Source organism: Centrocercus urophasianus, unplaced genomic scaffold (genome assembly GCF_019232065.1).
Source record: "Centrocercus urophasianus isolate 14NV4802_14NV808 unplaced genomic scaffold, USGS_Curo_1.0 seq_20, whole genome shotgun sequence".
Taxonomy (NCBI): Eukaryota; Metazoa; Chordata; class Aves; order Galliformes; family Phasianidae; genus Centrocercus; species Centrocercus urophasianus.
This window is the reverse complement of record NW_024884756.1, coordinates 14,854,763-14,873,064: the sequence shown is the minus strand read 5'-3', so window position 1 is coordinate 14,873,064 and position 18,302 is coordinate 14,854,763. Positions and strand designations below refer to the sequence as shown.

The 18,302-nt window shown below is 35.8% G+C and overlaps 1 protein-coding gene across 1 annotated transcript in view; it reads right to left on the bottom strand.

Annotated features, from left to right (window-relative positions):
• LOC122162068 (titin-like) overlaps positions 1 to 18,302 on the bottom strand; it is a 236,491-nt gene that overhangs the window by 77,986 nt on the left and 140,203 nt on the right. The window contains exons 170-205 of the mRNA XM_042821962.1: positions 18,075 to 18,214; positions 17,825 to 17,951; positions 17,446 to 17,712; positions 17,083 to 17,349; positions 16,357 to 16,623; positions 16,127 to 16,266; positions 15,045 to 15,171; positions 14,040 to 14,182; positions 12,231 to 12,354; positions 11,447 to 11,713; positions 11,206 to 11,303; positions 10,895 to 11,063; positions 10,534 to 10,800; positions 10,108 to 10,374; positions 9,744 to 10,022; positions 9,230 to 9,638; positions 8,999 to 9,123; positions 8,640 to 8,906; positions 7,844 to 8,113; positions 7,445 to 7,747; positions 7,015 to 7,317; positions 6,486 to 6,673; positions 6,282 to 6,396; positions 5,461 to 5,745; positions 5,044 to 5,195; positions 4,762 to 4,909; positions 4,362 to 4,539; positions 4,148 to 4,269; positions 3,766 to 4,053; positions 3,375 to 3,671; positions 3,078 to 3,264; positions 2,403 to 2,518; positions 2,008 to 2,307; positions 1,475 to 1,774; positions 1,277 to 1,382; positions 9 to 205 (exon numbers count right to left, since the gene is read on the bottom strand). Coding sequence (XP_042677896.1) covers positions 9 to 205; positions 1,277 to 1,382; positions 1,475 to 1,774; positions 2,008 to 2,307; positions 2,403 to 2,518; positions 3,078 to 3,264; positions 3,375 to 3,671; positions 3,766 to 4,053; positions 4,148 to 4,269; positions 4,362 to 4,539; positions 4,762 to 4,909; positions 5,044 to 5,195; positions 5,461 to 5,745; positions 6,282 to 6,396; positions 6,486 to 6,673; positions 7,015 to 7,317; positions 7,445 to 7,747; positions 7,844 to 8,113; positions 8,640 to 8,906; positions 8,999 to 9,123; positions 9,230 to 9,638; positions 9,744 to 10,022; positions 10,108 to 10,374; positions 10,534 to 10,800; positions 10,895 to 11,063; positions 11,206 to 11,303; positions 11,447 to 11,713; positions 12,231 to 12,354; positions 14,040 to 14,182; positions 15,045 to 15,171; positions 16,127 to 16,266; positions 16,357 to 16,623; positions 17,083 to 17,349; positions 17,446 to 17,712; positions 17,825 to 17,951; positions 18,075 to 18,214 — 7,605 coding nt within the window. The remainder of the gene's footprint in view (positions 1 to 8; positions 206 to 1,276; positions 1,383 to 1,474; positions 1,775 to 2,007; positions 2,308 to 2,402; positions 2,519 to 3,077; positions 3,265 to 3,374; positions 3,672 to 3,765; positions 4,054 to 4,147; positions 4,270 to 4,361; positions 4,540 to 4,761; positions 4,910 to 5,043; positions 5,196 to 5,460; positions 5,746 to 6,281; positions 6,397 to 6,485; positions 6,674 to 7,014; positions 7,318 to 7,444; positions 7,748 to 7,843; positions 8,114 to 8,639; positions 8,907 to 8,998; positions 9,124 to 9,229; positions 9,639 to 9,743; positions 10,023 to 10,107; positions 10,375 to 10,533; positions 10,801 to 10,894; positions 11,064 to 11,205; positions 11,304 to 11,446; positions 11,714 to 12,230; positions 12,355 to 14,039; positions 14,183 to 15,044; positions 15,172 to 16,126; positions 16,267 to 16,356; positions 16,624 to 17,082; positions 17,350 to 17,445; positions 17,713 to 17,824; positions 17,952 to 18,074; positions 18,215 to 18,302) is intronic.

Sequence of the window (18,302 nt, the reverse complement as noted above, 5' to 3'; positions counted from 1 at the left end):
CTACTTACTTGTTGGATCTTCAATATGAATGAGATCAGTTGGTTCACTGGGATGACCACAGCCAGCTTCATTTTCTGCACGAACCTGGAACTGTACATCTATACCTTCGATGACATCAGTCACTCTGAAATTGCAATCTGGACCAGCTGTCTTGCCAGCTTTTACCCAGCGGGTGGCTAGTTTTTCTTTCTTTTCAATAACATATCTGAATAAATAGGAACAAATAGTATCAGGAATGTCAAATATGAACATTTCAGATTTCCTGCTCATTAAAATAATGTGAGATTTGAATGGTTTAGCCAATGGAAAAATAAAGGTAGTCAATGGTGACAGACTAAGCATAATTTCATATATCAGCAACATAATCCTAATAGCCTTAGTAGCTATTAGGCTAATGGGGTTGCTGCTGATGACAGAGTAAATCTGTTCTTGGGTTTTGTAGAGCTGCAGAGGTGAAAAACTCCCATGCTATATTTATATATTTGCTAATTCAGACAGCAGTGGATAAGTTCTATTGAAAATGTCTGTAGATATTATCTCTGAATACTTCAGTTATCTGAATTCTGTTTACAATAATCTATGGGATGGTAAGAAAGATTAAACGATTTATGTTCCTTCAAGCAGATCTTTGTAGTTGTCAGTTTGTTTAGGATATGTTTACTGTGAATGGGAAGAAGAGGAAGAGTGAAAATATAGAGAGAAAAATCTATCTGCTACTCAAGGTAAATTTCGGAGAAGAGATACTTGAGAAACTAAAGAAAAGGAGAATTTAGAAGAAACCAAAAGGAGGAAAATAGTCTGAGAAATGGGATAAAGAGAAAAAACAAAGATGATGCTTTATACCAGCTCAACATATGTAGTTTTACTGAGAAACTCAGGCAGAAGAAAAATGTTAATAGTTGTGTTGAAAAATGTAACAGGAAAAGTAGCTAGAGCTCCACCTAGAGCTGGAGACTATGTCTGCATTAAAGCTTAATTTTGTATATACAACTCAATTTCATCTCATTTAATTAGATCCCCCCCCCCTTTTTTTTTTTTTTTGAGGATGTTTACACACATTAATTCTTTATGCACATTAGATCATTTCTATTTGTATAATTTCCACTTTTAAAATTAAACTTGTACTTGCTGCAACCATAAAGTTGCTTGTCACATAAATTCACCTCTTCTTCATATAAAATATGTCTATTTAAAGTTTAAAAATGTTGACAGAAGCGTCTTCATTTATGGAAAAATAATCCACAGAAAATGCTACACAATCATAAAATGAGCTTACCTTTGAATTGGTCTGCCACCATCATTCTTAGGTGGTTCCCATTTCAAATCAACATGACCTTTTGTCACTTCAACTACTGTAAGAGCATACGGAGGCCCAGGGGTTGCTAAACAAAATACATACACAAATTAGTAAAAAAGGAATCCATGAGAAGTCAGCTATTCCATTAATCACTCCGAAAGCAAATCTCAAACTTACTGAAAGTATCTTTAGCAAGCACTGAATCTTCAATTTCACAGTAGTCACTTTGCCCAATGGCATTTTCAGCAGCCACACGGAAGACATACAATGAGCCTTCAGTCAGTGGGCTCACTGTGTACTTGGTATCTTTCACTGTTGTATCTACAGTCTGCCAGCCTTTTCTCCTTACGTCTCTCTTTTCAACAATGTAGTTGGTAATTGGGGAGCCCCCATCTTTTTCTGGCACTGTCCATTTAAGATCTGCTGTGTTTTTAGTAATATTAATAACCTCAAGCCATCGAGGAGGAGAAGGAGGAACTGTAAAATAATAATAAAAGGAAAAGCAGGTTACTATCTTGCCCAGCAGAGATCCTGGAAGATAGAGAATAATACTGAAACTATGAAAACTTCTTAGATCAACAAGGGTAGATTTTAATATTTAGTGTGTCTGGAAACGTTCACTTGCTGCCTACAGAGATAGGCAGACATGAGGCTTTTTAAGATAGACTGAGTGTACTTGCAGAAACAGCACATTCTGAAACAATACTTACACAGCCTCTCCTTGCACAGCACAGGGTCACTGGGTTCACTAGGCTCACTCTCTCCAGCCTTGTTCACAGCTCTTACACGGAATGAATATTCTTGTTTCTCCATAAGTCCTTTGAGAAAGTGTTCAGTTGTGGGCACTCCTTCAGCCACTCTCACCCACTCATCTGTTCCAGTCTTTAACAGTTCAATGACGTAAGACTCAATCTTTGCCCCTCCATCGTGTTCTGGCTTTGTCCAGTTCAGAAATAATGACGTTTTGCCAACATCCTTCACTGTTGGCTTTCCAGGGGGCCATGGTGGATCTAGACAAGAGTTCAATATTAATTAAATGATGGAAAAAAAAGACCTAAAAACTTGTTTTTGTTAAATTAGAACATTCAAGATATGTTTATTATACCAATTGGATCTTTCACTAAGATTGGCTCTGTTTCCTTGCTTGGTTTTCCAGGTCCTGCAAGATTCTCTGCCAAGACACGGAACTTGTATTTCTTCTTATTTGTAAGACCTTTAACTCTGGAAATCAAAATTAAGTTTGATTAAAACAATCCACATGTTAACTCTTACCTAAAACAATATTTTCTATATTCTTTATAATTTACTTAGAAAATCTGAAAATAACCAAGTTACAGCTAATGATGCTATATGAAACATTGAGAATAGGCATACTGCCAACAGCAAAATGGTGTGCTGAGATGTAGAGATAGATGTATTGAGAGTCATCTCACATTTCTGTTTGTAGTGTGACTTTTAGCTAATGCAAATGTCAGGTTTAAAAAAGGGATGTTAGCAAATTGATGCAGAAGATGGCTTTGTTCGTTATTTTTGAATGTCTTATAAGTAATCACAAAGCACAGATGTTAGTAAGCATAATAGAAAAAAAGAAAAAAGTAAGCAACAATTCAGTTTTCTGTAAAGACATACTTCTTCACCAGATAAAGTATGTAACTGGATATTAGTTGAATCTAAACTTACAGAAGCAGGGAAAAAAGAACAGTCATGAAGTAACATTTGTTTAAAAGGCTACTTTTAAATTTTTACATCTCAGTTTCAGCCTAAAGTGACTATATCTTACTTGAATGTTGTATCTTTCACTGGCATTTTATTGCATTTTATCCATTTATCCTGCTCAGGATCGTATCTCTCAACCCAGTAGCCAGTAATGGGGCTGCCACCATCTTCATCTGGTTCATTCCATGTTAGGGTCACTGAATCTTTGGTAACCTCTATAGGCTTGAGACCTGTTGGAGGGCCTGGTGGATCTGTATAAATTAATAAATGAAAAAAGCAAAACAAAAAAACACCATTACACATGCATTTTCATAGCTGTTAAAATTTAACATTTTCAAAATTTAATATTTAATTCACTAACCAAAGGAATATTTTGCAATGATGGGGTTACACTGTACTGGCTCCCCAATACCATACATGTTCTCAGCACTGACTCGGAACACATATTCCTTATGAGGAGTTAAATTGGTAGCTCTGAATGAAGTGTCCTTGATAGTTGATGACAATTTATGCCATATTTCACTGTCTGTAGCTCTTTGCTCAAGGATATAGTTAGTAATTTTAGAACCTCCATCATCTCGGGGAGGATTCCATGTCAGAAGGCAGGATTCATTAGTGATTTCTGATACATCAAATGCAGCTGGTGGACCAGGTTTATCTGTAGGAGATAGGATGAAAACGTTAATCTTCTGCTTGCATATCTCAATACATTACTCATGCTTTTAATAATTAAAAAAAAAAAATGTGCATACCGAGAACATTAACTTCAACAACAGCTGTAGCACGTCCACTGGAATTTACAGCTTCTATAATGTAGGTTCCACTGTCACTCCTCTTGCTGTCTGTAATAGTGACTGTAGAATGACCAGGTTTCGTTTCAATAGTGATTCTATCATCAGGTCTCAGTATTTTTTCGGCCTTGGTCCAAGTAATTCGGGGCTCAGGCTTTCCAGTTATTTTGGCCGGCAGCTCAATTTTAGTTCCAGCTTTCACAGTGAGTCCAGCGAGCAGTTTCACATCTAAGAAAATTTCTGGAGCCTCTGATTTAGGAGACAATTGAAACATTGTTATAGAAACAATATTTCAGAGACTAGTAAAAATGAGGTGGCTATTGTAATTGATAGAAGTAATTACCTTTCGCATCAATGGCCTGAATATCATCTGTTGGCTTGCTTGGCTTGCTTGCTCCTATTCTGTTCAAAGCCTTAACCCGATATGCATACCACTCTCCTTCCTTAAGTTTTGTTACTTCCATTCTGTTTGTTAAAAAAAAAAAATACAAATTTTTAAAGAGGCTTGGATGGTACAGTTAGTTAAAAGGTTGTAACTATAGCGTGAAGTTACTTACTTTGTTTCAATAACAGGCTCCCCACATATCTCCCACTTATCTGTGCCACGTTGTGATTTTTCTACCAGATAGCCCTTGATGCGAGCACCACCATCATATTTGGGAGGTTCCCATGTTAGGAAGATTCCTTTTGAAGTTGGATTTCTCCATTTAACATTCTCAGGTGGATCGGGCACCGCTATTAAAAATTAAATACATACGGTATCTTAGAAAACAATCCAAGGAACTGTTTTTTTGTTCATTTGGTTTTTGGTTGTTTTTTTTTTTTTTTTTTTTTTTTTTTAGCTGGTTTAATATTTTTATTTATTTATTATTTTTAACATATTGTTGAAAGGAAAATCAGCAAGACTTTCAAAGACAGTCACCAAGAAAATGAGCAAGTCTAAAAAAGTTGACTCACTTGCTGGTGCTGACATATTTATGGGTTCATCAATATATGCAGGCTCTCCTGGACCACACTTATTGCGTGCAGAAACTCTAAATAAATATTCTTTTCCTTGGATGAGATCAGGTACAGACAACTCTTGGTCCACGACATGATCCATAACCTAAAGTGAAGGAAGAATCCATTGTGCTTCTAAAATCTATTTCCAAAGAGTTATTACAAAATTATGACAAAATTCAGCAGCACATGTGGAAACAATATAGCAAATACAAAAGGAATGATAAAGAATGAACATACCTTGATCCATGTTTTCCGGCTTACTTCACGTTTTTCAATTATATAGTCAATAACTGGACTTCCACCATCATCTTCTGGAGGTTCCCATGACAGCTGTACTGTACTCCTGCTTACGTCTACAACTTTAAGCTCTTTTGGAGCACCTGGGCGAGCTGGAAATCACAATCATTTTATTATTTTCTAATCAGACATTGTCAGATGATCTTTATTTTATCTATCTGCCAAAAAACTTGCTGTACTCAGTTATTCTTCCTAAAATAGTAAACAGCTGGCTGTTGAAGATAAGAAAAAAGCTTTTGGGGTGTTTAATTTCTAATTTGTAGTTATGTTTTAATACTGTTGGCTTACTGAAAGTTATGTGATTTTACTGTATTAATCTAATAATGTTAATATTAGAATATATACATGTCCACTTACCAATGACGTTAACATTGATTTCTCCTGAAACAGATGATACAGGGTTTTCTAATGTTAAGGTATAAATTCCCTTGTCTGGACGTTCGCTTGGAGTAATTACAAGTTCTGCAAAGGCAGCAGTGGTCTTCATTGTTACACGATCACCTTCTTCTAAGACTTGCTCACCAAAAGACCATGTGGCAGTTGGAATAGGGTAGCCAGTGATAGGAACATGGATCTTTATTGGCTCTGGAACAATAACTTCTAGTCCATCTTTAAATGCACTTAGGTCCATTGTAGGTCCAACTGAAAAAATGGAAAATGAATTTCATTAAATATTTTCAAATGTTCTGAAAATGACTAATGTTAGCTGTTTTTAAAGGGTGATTCTGAGTCCATCTGAGCCAACAGGTTGCAGCTGTCTAGGCCTAGTTGTAGCTTATGAATTCCTCCCTTTCCCAGCTAAAAATCTGTTAGAAATATGTGATATTTTAGAATTAATAGATAAGAAATCTAACCTATTCTTTAAAGTAAGAACTTCATGATTTCTTTTGTGTATTCCCTGACTTTCTCTCCCTCAGATATCTCCCATCTTCCACATACCTAGGTCAGGAGACAAAAGGTCACGTCTTACTCTCCAGGCAACCTAACAGGTCTCTACCTAATACAGCTAATTATTGCTGGGATTCTTAACGAAGAGAAATAACCCAGAATCTCATAGGACTAAAGCTTTTTCTGCTATTTAGAATCACAGAAGAAACACATACATCCGAGCCACAAGATGAACTTCAGCTGTGCATCTTTTCTAATTAATTATCTTTGATAAACAGCACATAGCTTACCAAAAGGATCGTCTGCAGTTAATGGTCCAATAGCCTCAGCTGGATCAGACACCCCAGCTGCATTTTCTGCTGAGACTCTGTAGTAATAGCTAGACCCTGCTTTCAATCCAGTTACCTAAAAAGCACAAATAATTTTTAGTAACTCATTAAAAATTAACTATACATTTTTTTTGTAGTACTTTGCTGATGAGCTAAGCATCTCACCTTAAATGTAAGCGCTGGTACTAGTTTTGGGTTACAGCGGATCCATTTGTCTGTTCCTTCTTCTCTCCTTTCAATAATATATCCTAAGATTGGACTTCCTCCATCTTCGAGTGGAGGCTCCCATGTGAGCTGCACTGATGTTTTTGTTTGATCTGAATGATCAAGGTTAATGGGAGGACTTGGTCTCTCTGAAAATAATTTGAGAGAAACACATCTTGGCAACTTGGTAAAGGAGTATAGTTCAGCATATCAGTTGTCTGTACCTTAAAGTACTATTTTTAAAGTTGCATTCCTTCTATTTTTTAAATAAAGGTTGTCTCATAAGTTCAGATCAAAAATATTGGCAGTTCTTATTGCGCCAAATCCTTGTAAGATATTTCTGAAATGTTTAAACATCAAAATTAGGAAAAGCCTAGCTGAACATGTCATTTTTCAGTACACACATTTCTCTAATTGCTTCTTGGAACATTCCCAGTACACGTAATATTTAAATAAGCAAATGCAATCATAGTAGCGCTGGCATGCTTACCAATTGGGTCCATAATCTTCACTGCACGTGTAGGATGACTTGGTTTGCCAACTCCAACTATATTTTGAGCTCTAACTCTGAAGAAATATTCTTCATTTTCCACAACATCAGTCAGGACAGCTGACAGTTCATCAGCTCCAGTGGTCATAGTTGGCTCCCATTTGATGGAACCTCTGTTACGCAGTTCAATAACATAGCCAGTAATTGGAGATCCTCCATCATACTCAGGAACTTCCCAGGTAAGCGTAGCACCAGACCTATTCACATCAGTAACTTCTACATTTTGAGGAGGACCAGGAACATCTGCATTTCATTTTATGGAGAAAAAGAAAAAACAAGGATGTTTCTCTATCTATTGTTACAGTAAGTAATGCTTTGTTTTTCTTTCATGCTGTCATCAAACACCAAATTTTTCATAACTTCTGCTCACCAAATTTGCTTTTAGCTTCCACAGGTCTCTCTGTTTCTACTGGTTCACCAGTACCCACTCGGTTCCGTGCGCTTACACGGAAGAGGTACTCAACTCCTCCTTTCTGAAGTCCAGTAACAGTGTATTCACAATTTTCAGCATGATCAGTGGCCACAATCCAAGTCTTACGCTTGATATCACGCCTTTCAACAACATAGCCAATGATTTTACTTCCACCATCACTTTCTGGTTCTTGCCAGGCAAGGCCAACTTCACCATCATAAGTTTCAGTGACTTCCAAGTTTCTAACTGGCCCTGGAACATCTAACAAATATATAACAATAATTTAGGTGATTGCATCTTTTTATTTTATTTGACTTAACTAAATGTAAGTAAAAATTTAATAATAGGAGCACTTACCAATGACCTTTACATTGATGAAAGCTTCTGCCTGTCCATGTTTGTTTCGAAGTACAACCTTGTACCTTCCTTTATCTGATTTCTTTGCTTCATAAATTTTGAAGGTAGTACAGTCAGTTGTTGTATCAACAGTTGTTGTTGGTAGACTTTCCTCCCCTTTCAACCATTCAGCTTCTGCTCTTGGGTAGGCATCATATGGAACAGTCATAGTTAAAGGCTTCCCAACATCAACCACTAGGTTTTGATCACCAGTCTTGATTCTAGGTGCAGCTAAGGAATATCAATGTGACAAATGAGTACTTCCATATTAAAAGAATAATGTGTGGTAAGCAAAGAAGTAGAAGCAAAGGAGTAGAAAAACAAAAGGAGCCGTTATGTGAATTCTAAACAAGTTTCTTTATGTATTCATTACATTGCTCCGGAGAGCAAGAAAATCGGCCCTCCTATAAAGTCAGGGAAGAGGGAGCTGCTTTTTGAGCATTAATTTAATGTAATTTACTGGTCTGAAGTTGAATGAATGAAGCCACAACTCATGTAACTATAAAATGATCATGTCAAATAATTTTTGCTTTTCACATCTGCAGTGACCAAATGAAATGGTTCTGTCTTCTGTAAACCTCAATTCTAGCTCTTTACTGTAGACAATGAAAAGCGTCCTCTAATTTTCTCAACAGCGTATGCCTAATTGCATATTCTTTTTAATGCAACTCTTTGAAAGAAGAAAAACAAAATTTAGTTGAAGACTTATTTCACTCATCTTACATTTTATAAAACAAGTATGAAACAGACAACTTACCAGCTAATTCAAGTTTAGCTCTTGCTTCCTTATCTTTAGCAATAAATCTGTATTCTCCTTGGTCGCGAGGCTTTATATCGCACACCTGCAGCCTATGGACTTTTCCTTCACTCATCATTTGATGTTTGTCACCTTGGATGATAATCATGTTGTTTCTCAGCCACTTGACTTCCACACCATCTTTGTTCAGTTCAGCCATGAAGATGACATCTGCACCAGGAGCTTCATAAACATCTTGCGGTGGTCGAATAATCTCCACAGGGATTTCTGAAATGAATGTCAATTCATTTGGGGTTATTTGTGTATCATTTCTACTATCACTAAATAATGAAATTAATCCTACTTAATTTTACAAGTACCTTCAACAAAAAGTCTTGCCCTAGATTTTCTGTCATCCACTCCACAGGAATATTCACATTCATCATCTAGTCTACAGTCTTTTATGATTAATCTGTGAAGATTTCCATCCTTTTCAAACTGATATCTTTATGGGAGAGAAAATAAGCAAGCAGTATTTTAATTTCCAGATAAAGACAGAAAGTAAAGTGAATACAAATAACATATGTACAAGCATAATAAAACATGCGTACTTTTTGCCTTCTTTGATTTCTCTGCCATTTCTGTACCATTTTACACTAGCTTTCTCCTTGGAAAGCTGGCAGGTAAAGACAGCATCATCAAATTCAGTGACGGTCTGGTCCTGGAGATGTTCAATGAAATCTGCTGGTGCTTCTGTGATGAGAAGTTCTGCAACAGATTTGTCTTGTCCAGCAGTTACAGTGTATTCACCTTCATCTTTAAAGCCACAGTCTTTAATGATGAGTGAGTGTTTGTATTTATCAATTTTATACAGAACACGCTTGTCAAAGGTGATCTCTTCACCATTCTTTGTCCATTTGAGAGTTGCATTAAGACGATTGACTTTGCACCAGAATGTGACAGTTTTCTTTTCCATGGTCTCAATGTCTTCAAGGGGTTCAACAATTCTAAGATCCTCCTCTATCAAGAATTAAAAAAACAAACAAACAACATGATTAATTTACATCCTGTGAAATCAAAACAATGGTCATTGAATAGCTGTAATATAGTGAAAGTTTTTTTTACCTAATACTGTTAAGGCAGCAGAGCTCTCAGCATGTTCCCCTCTGTGGTTTGACAGTGAGATACTGTATGTTGCTTGATCTTTCAACTGTGTATCCCTGATTCGGAGAGTATAAACTAAATCCTTCTGGACAATAATATATTTTGCACTATCAAATATTGCCTCGCCATTTTTGTACCACTTCTCTTTGGCACCCTCTTTATTTACTTCACAGTTGAAGATAATTTCTTGACCCTCATTAACTTCTTGGTCCTTAAGGGGAGTTACAATCCTGAGTTTTTCTGAAATTGAAAAAATGGAAGAAGTAATAAATCATGTTGTACAAGAAATGCAATAAAACATTCACAATGATAAAACAAAACTTACCAATCACTGTCAGGCGTGCTGTAGCTTTAGCTTCACCAACCATGACAGTGTACTTTCCTGCATCTCCTATAATGGAGTCTTTAACCACAAGTGTCCTCTTTTTGCCATCTGAAATGATGTCGTACTTATCACCAGGTTCCAGGACTGTGTCACCCCACAGCCATTGTACTGTAATTGCCTCTTTGGATACTGAACAGGCAAATTCAGCTTTGTCTCCTTCAAGAACTTCAAGATTTTGTGGTCTGGTAAGAAATTCTGCAGCAAGTTCTATAAACAAATAAATAAATGAATAAATGAATAAATAAATAAATAAATTCGTAGGTATCTGTCTTTATATTTCTCTTTTTATAAAGAGAATAAACCAAAATGTATTGATCTAATTGATCTCTTTTTTTCAGAACAGAGACAAAAAAATAACTCTCTTACCATGTACAGTAAGTTTTCCTGTTGTACTAGAGCTTGGTAGTTTGCAAGTATATTTGCCAGCATCCTCAGGATGAGCATTACGTATGACAAGAATTCTCTTTCGGCCATCAGAAATGTATTCAAATCTACCACCATCAGGCACCTCCTCATCTCCTTTAAACCAAGTAACTTCAGCATTAGGCTTTGAGACTTCACAGATCAACCTTACAGTCTCATTTTCATTTACTTCAAGATCATGAAGATGTTTTGTGAAAACAGCTTCTTCCTCTGCAAAAAAGAATTTGGAAAACCAAATAAGATCTTACATCAAAACAACATTTTTTCTTCTTTACAGATGAAATTATGAAAATAACGCATTTACCTATCACTGTAAGTAGGCCAGAAGTTCTAGCTGTTTTGGCTTCACAGGCATATTCAGCTTCATCATCAAAGAGACATTTACTAATAACAAGAACGCGTTCTGCCCCTTTGGAAATTATATCATACTTCTTGCCTTTTCTAATTTCAATGCCATCCTTGAACCACTTCACCTGTTTTAAAACAAATTGACATGGTTACTAAAATTAACATGCTCAGCACAGACTTCAGCTGTGTGTTCTTTTGCAACAATTTTAAGTAAAAGCTCTAGTTGAAGGAACTACTCAAATTTAAAAAAATGAAAATATGATTGACCTTGACACCTGGGCGAGAAATTTCACATTCAAACCGAGCAGTCTCTTTTTCTTTAACTTCAAGATCAGTTAGTGGCCTCAGGAACTCAACACGAAGAGCTACAAAAAAAGCACAGAATTTTTAGTAGAGGAAAACCTCAGATAAAGCAAAATAAATTGCTGAAATGTATATTATGATTTATTGCTTATCATAGTACTAGTGTCTATACACTTATTCCATAGAAAATTATAATCATACTTACGTTCAACATTGAGAAAACATGATGTCTTAAAATCTTTGGCATCACAGGTATATGTTTTTGCATCATCCAGTGTGCAGCCATGGATAATGAGTTTTCTGACTCTGCCTTCAGAAATGATATCATACTTCTTTGTTTTATGAACTTCTTCTCCATTTTTAAACCATTTCACTTTTGCATTTTCCCTGGAAACTTCACATTCCAGTATTGCAGTGGCCTCCTCTTCAACAGTCTGATCCTCAAGTGGTTTAGTAAATTCAACTGGGGGTTCTGAAAGTAGACAGATTTTTGGTAGAAAAGATCTAAATCACATCTGGCCCTCTGCTAGTACAGAACTGTTCCATTCTGCTCACTTTTTTTTTTTTTTTTTAAAATTGAACAATCAACAGCACTCTTGAACTTCTCTGCTGAAGGGTTTTTTTTCATAGTTTTCCAGATACTTGAAAGACTAAAAGCAAGTCTTAACTAGGTATGGTATTGGTGTGTCATACTGAGGCCACTTGAACGTTCAAATCTGCAGTGAAGCTGTAGAAACCCTAAAGAACTGATTGATCTCCCACATCTGTCACATTTTCACTATTTCACTATTTCATCATTTTCTCAACTCTTCCATGAAACATCAAGATTTTAAAGGGGTATTTTTAGTAAGGAAATGTATTTACCATTCTAATGTTGTATATATGAGCCTTCTAATTTGATATATGGTGTATGCTGACATCCTTTTGTGGGGTGAAACATGAATGGTCCGTTAACACTGGCTATGGTATAATTAAAATGACTGACTTACCTTTCACAAAAAGATTTGCCTGAGTTCTGAAATCTTTTGCAGCCAGTGACACTTCTCCGGCATCTGTTAACTTGACATCTCTAAGAATAAGTGTGTGAACTCTCCCTTCAGCACGTGTGACAACCTTATAAAGTACATAAAAAAATACTTTTGTAAGTATCTACAACAAAGATTTGAGGAACATTTAATGAAATAGCTTTTTTTTTTTTCCTATTGTCTACAGATTTTTTTTGTATCCTTCTAAATGAAGCTCAGATAATTTCCTTATACATATGATAAATATAGCTCAAAATAAAAATCTTCTGAGGATTTTGAGAATCATTTATGTTTTGTCTTTTCACTTACAAAAAACAGAAATTTTATGTTTATGCTTATGCTATCACTTCTGTCTACATCTGAAGTAAAAAACTGTACAGAAATATAAAGCAGCTTGGTCTCCCCCCCCCACACACACTCTTTTTCAAGTGCTAGTTTGACTTTCTATTATTAAATTTTGTAGAAAATTTTGCCTGAAAAAAATATCACTGTTCATTTACAGTTGAAAATTCTTGGTAATCATGCATTTTCATTAGCTACCTCTACATAAACTTTCCTTCACAAATTTCAGCTGAAGAAAAATGACAGTTTTAAGTAGATATGCAAGCTGAATAAAAATCTAGAATTTTCTCAAGTAATTGAAAGGATCATTTAAAAATATCAAGTTTGTGATAACTTGCCAGGCAGTAATAAATACCAAGCCATAGCAGTGATTAATAGTTTTCCACATTTTTATTTCTAAACTCAGAAGTGATCACTTTGGTTTACTAAATGTCCCATCTGTTGAGTTTCAATTTTGCACCTATCTGTTCATAAATATAGTAAGTTGGATTGTCACTCCTCTGATAATTGTTTTCTTATCTTATTTCTATATGTTTTAATGATTTAGATTTCACTTAAGCAAATTTGGTAAAGCTCAGGAAGATCTATGTCCCAAAACTGAATACAATCTGTTAAAACTACATTTAAAAGTAAAAAATATATACTGAAGTATCATTAGGAGCATAACTACAGGTTCTGAAACTTTGCTACATTCTATGATCCCTTGAAGGATTGTTTTGTCTGAGATTTACATCTCCATTTATATTCTCATTCCTTCTCATGTAGAAGAGCTAACGTAAAAAAAAAGTAGTCTTAAAACCAGCCATACCTATTTTATTTTACGCTTCCTACATTAATCTCCCCCCTCCATTAACTTTAAATGTTAAACTGGCTACATTCCAGACCGCTCAGATCTCAAAGTTAAGAGCCAGCACTTGATGAAGGGTTAAAAATAGTTAGTGAGAAGTGCTGGACAAGCAAATCTGTTCAGAAAGTTATCTTGAGTGCCAGAACAAATGCCTGAAATGGAATTTGAATCCTCTTAATCCCCTTATATGCAGAATTGGACTGCAACTCAGCATTCAAGAGAAGAAACATTTCCTGAAAGCGCCTTTCAAAACTCTCACACTAGCTACAATTAACCAGAGGAAAAATAATTCATCATCCCTGCAACAGCATCTTGCACAGAATCAGGAACTGAAGTCTTAGCTTCCCTTTGTACAAAACATACTTTTAGTATTCCACATTCTCCTTTTCCAGGTAAAATATTCCATTCTGAGTCGGTGAGAAGTTGCCATTCATCACAACAGCAGTGCTATGTCTTACTATCTCTATTAGCAGAAAGTAAATTAAAAAATATATGTATATAAATAATAAATAAAAAAGTGGAAGAGAGGTGAAAGTGAAGAAGGACGAAGAAACACAAGGAAAAATAAAGTTTAGTCTCCCTACCTTATCACTGGGCTCCAGTTTCTTTCCTTGCAGGTACCACTCTACTGGGATTCCCTCATAAGAGAGTTCACAATCAAAAGTTGCAGATTCCCCAGCTGTCACTGTTACATCCTTGAGAGGTCTCAGCAAGCCTATTACTCGAGCTTGGTAAGAAGACGACATCATTTTCAGATTAGTCACTTCTACCCAAGAGAGAACTGCTGCCCTTATGTACTAATCTCCATGGTGGCTTCCCTCAAGAGAGACAGACATTGCAGTGCCGCTCTTTTAATTCTCTAAATAGAAGGGGCCACCCTGGGTTTTTAGGGGAAGGGCTAGTGACCAAAAATTTCCTATTTGCAGAGCACGCTTCTTTAAATTGAACAAGGTCAGCAGGAAAGCTGCTGTGCATCTGTCTCTCTGCCAAGCCTTGCATGCCTCTTGCTAGATAAGGCATGTGTTTTCCAAAATAGCGAGGGCTAGGATTGGAGTAGGAAACAAGTGGTCTTCAACCATGTGGTCTGTCCCTGTCCATCACGATCTTAACCCTATCTCCAAATATCACTGTGATCCCATCTTCTCAGGTTAACGTGATATTTTAATGCTGCAAAGCCTGATGCTGTGATACTTTGATTTCATAACTACACGATGCCAGATCATGAAGAAGCATTCACAGCCATCTTTTTACTTTTTCTACACCTATATAAATAAACTATATCCAGTGTTATAACTAACTAAATACCAATAATAACTATAATAATATACTAACTAAACTATAATACTATACTATATATACTATAACTAAATAACTATAATAATATACTAGCTAAATACTAATAATAACTAATAATAACTAACTAAATATCAACATTTTTTAATTAAAGGATAAAAAGGGTAGCTTGAGCTACTTGTTCTAGAAATAATTGGCTTGGGTAGATTACAATATACAGATTTGTCCACTCATACTAAAGAAGTTCTGAGTACATAAAACATTCATACGTTCATAAGTGTTCCAAAGATACTTACGTTTCACTCGAAGGTGAGCACCAGATTTGGCATTTGCTGCTTGGAAATCTACTCCCCCAGCTTGATCTAAACGTACATTGTACAAGGTAAGAAAGTGCTTTTTGCCTTCCTCCTTGATTTCACAGTCCTTCAAAAAGAAAAGTGAAATGATTTTTTCCAGTACCTTGTTTGTGTTCCTCAGCAGATCAGCCCATACTTCTCCTCAGACCATGCATCTGTTATTTTCTCCTACACTCAGAAAACTCAGGCCCACTGCCCCTAACATACTCCATAAACATTCATTCATAGTCTGCTCCCTTTTTTTTTTCCCTCCTTTCTAGTGCAAACTGGAAAAAGTGCAAGAGGCAGTGTATTTATGAGAGTGGCATGTATGTGCTGATGGATTAGCCAATACATTCATATGCAGACCAATCAGAAAGCCAGAGATAAATAGAAAATGGTAAGGTAAGCTTCCTTTGTGATCTGTTCTTGAGAAGGTTTCTTTCATCCAGACACTGACTTTCATGGAACTTTTGATCATTTTGATTATTCACATCTGCACTGTAACATCAAACATTGCCAAATTATTTCCTGTCATGACTGTACTTTTTTTTTAAACTTCCAGATCTTACCAGTAAGGAGTTAATAATATTTAATTAAGCCATATACCATTTTAAATAATTTTTAGCTGTCACAGCAATAGCGAAGAGTATGAAAATGCGATCTACATCTATTTATAACAAACATAACTCAAAACAAACAAACAAAAAAACCCACAGAATCTAAAGTTCATATTTTCAAATGCTATCACATTTAACAGAACTTGATAAGGTCTCTGCATTTTGATTTTTAGGAACTGGCAATAGAGAGTGTATTTATGTAAAATCACTTACTATTTAGCTATTTCATATGATATTTTGTACTGATTTCTACTACATTTTTAAAGTTATTACTGAAAATTACACTATTTTTACAACAGTTACCCTTACTGAAAGTGGAATGAATTTTCACTTAATTTCTGCAACTCTGCTTCTCCCTCACATTCCAGCTACATGTAAAATTATTAAGTAACATATAAGAAAGAACCTAAAACATATGCTTACAGGTGATTCAGTCAGGGGTTCTCCTTTTAGCTTCCAATTGCCATGGACACCTTCCTCAGATATTTCAATATCAAAACGGGCAGTCTCTGTCTCAATCACCTCCACACTGTATAGCGGACGGATGATTTCAATATCTCTGTCTGGAGAGCGGAAAGAAAAAAAGAAAGATTGATTCTGTCGGTCTGTAGTGGATCCCAACAGACTACTTTGACATAGCAACCCAGCCCTACCTTCAATATTGAGGTTAGCAGAGGTTTGATCGGTACCACAATCACAAGTATACTGTCCAATGTCTTTCTTCAAAGCTTTCTTCAGTATAAGTATTCTCTTTTTACCATCAGCCTTAATAACAACATTCTTTGATGGAGTAATTGGTTTGCCATCCTTCATCCATTTCACTGGGGCATCTGCTTTGCTGATTTCACACTGTAAAATCACTTCATCTTTCTCTACAGCTGTGTAATCCTGAAGCTTCCCAGTGAAGTAAGGGTCTCCCTCTGCAAGTGAAAGGACAATGATTCTTACCGTAAATACATTTCCTGTTTATGCCTTCTAAGAGCAATAAAATATAGTCCTAATTATTATTGCATAGTTTCCTGCAAAAAGAAAAAACAAATATCTAAGAAGCATTTCAGTGTATTACTCGTATTGCTGACAAAATGATTTAGCTCTTTTTAGGAGCTTCAGAGCACCATATAAGTAGTATTTTATAGCTAATTTTGCCACACCTAGATGAAAGCTCAAAGTTATTTTAATCATCCCTTGTGAAGGGTAAATGAAGCCCAGTGGAAGACAAGCAAATTGTAAAACACTGTAGAATAGGTTTAGATAGAAAAAAAAAACCACAAAAACCCAACCCTTGCCAAACCAAACACATTACAAGACCTTCTGATTTTTCATTAGGAAGACTCTTCTGATAATAATATATCATATAAAATCTTTTTGGGTATGCTTACCCAGAACAGTGAGTTTAGCTTCTGAGGATTTGCCCATAGCTTCCACTCTAATCTGAGAAGTATCATCAATAGTAAGATCTTTGATCGTGAGTGTATGAAATTTGCCATCATCTGTCATTGAAACCACTTTACTGGTATGTAACCGTTGGTCATTCTTGAACCAGATAACGGGGATATTTTCATGAGAGAGTTCCACTGTGAACACTGCAGTTTCTCGCTCCTTTTTTGTTACATCCTTGAGAGGAGTAATGAATTTCAGGCGAATACCTATGTCAATAAAATATTTCATTAGTAAAAATACTATGAATAAAAACAGTTCAAGAACAACTATGTCACAACTCTTTCCTATAAAGGCAAACAAACCTTCAATAATTAGCTTGGCACTTGTTCTTTTATCTTCAGCTTCAAACATATATTTAGCCTCATCATCAAATGCAACAGATTTAATAATCAGAGCATGCTTTGTCCCATCCGAAATTATTTCAAATCTTTCATCAGAAGTGATCTCTTGTGTTCCTTTTAACCAGCGGAAAGTCTTGGGCTCTCTGGACACTTCACATTCAAACTTGGCTTCATCCTTCTCAAAGACCTTCACATCACTTAGTGGAGTAATGAAGATGAGAGGCAATTCTGAAATCAAAGAAGAGTACTTTCAGCTCAGCAGTAATTTATATAGAAATTGCTACCGCTAGATTTGTTCTAGTGCCCTGAGATACACGTTTTGACAAAGTGCAAGCCTTACCTTTCACTTTCAGATTGGCAGCACTTTTAGCATTAGCAGCTTGGAAAGACACTTCTCCAGTCATATCTAGTTTGCAGTTATGAAGGATGAGAATATGCTTCTTCCCATCTTCAATGATTTCACATTCCTGGTAATAACGAAAAAAGAATCCCTGAAATATAGGTATTCCAAGAAACTACTCAGCAAACTTTATAATCAAATATGTTTTCCTAGCATAAATTATTGTCTGAGAATAAAGCAGCAGTCTCACAGGTGAAGGCGTTAGGGTCTCTCCCTTCAGTTTCCATATTGGGTGGACATCAGGCTCAGAAATCTCAATTTCAAAACGTGCTGTTTCACCAACAAATACTTCCACTCCATACAGCGGGCGCTCCACTTTAATTAAGCGAGCTGAAAGGAAAAAAAAAAGTTCACATTTTCTTACTTATTTTGTAACATAGCAAACGTAGGACTGAAAAGGATCTCAACTCTCTCCTTA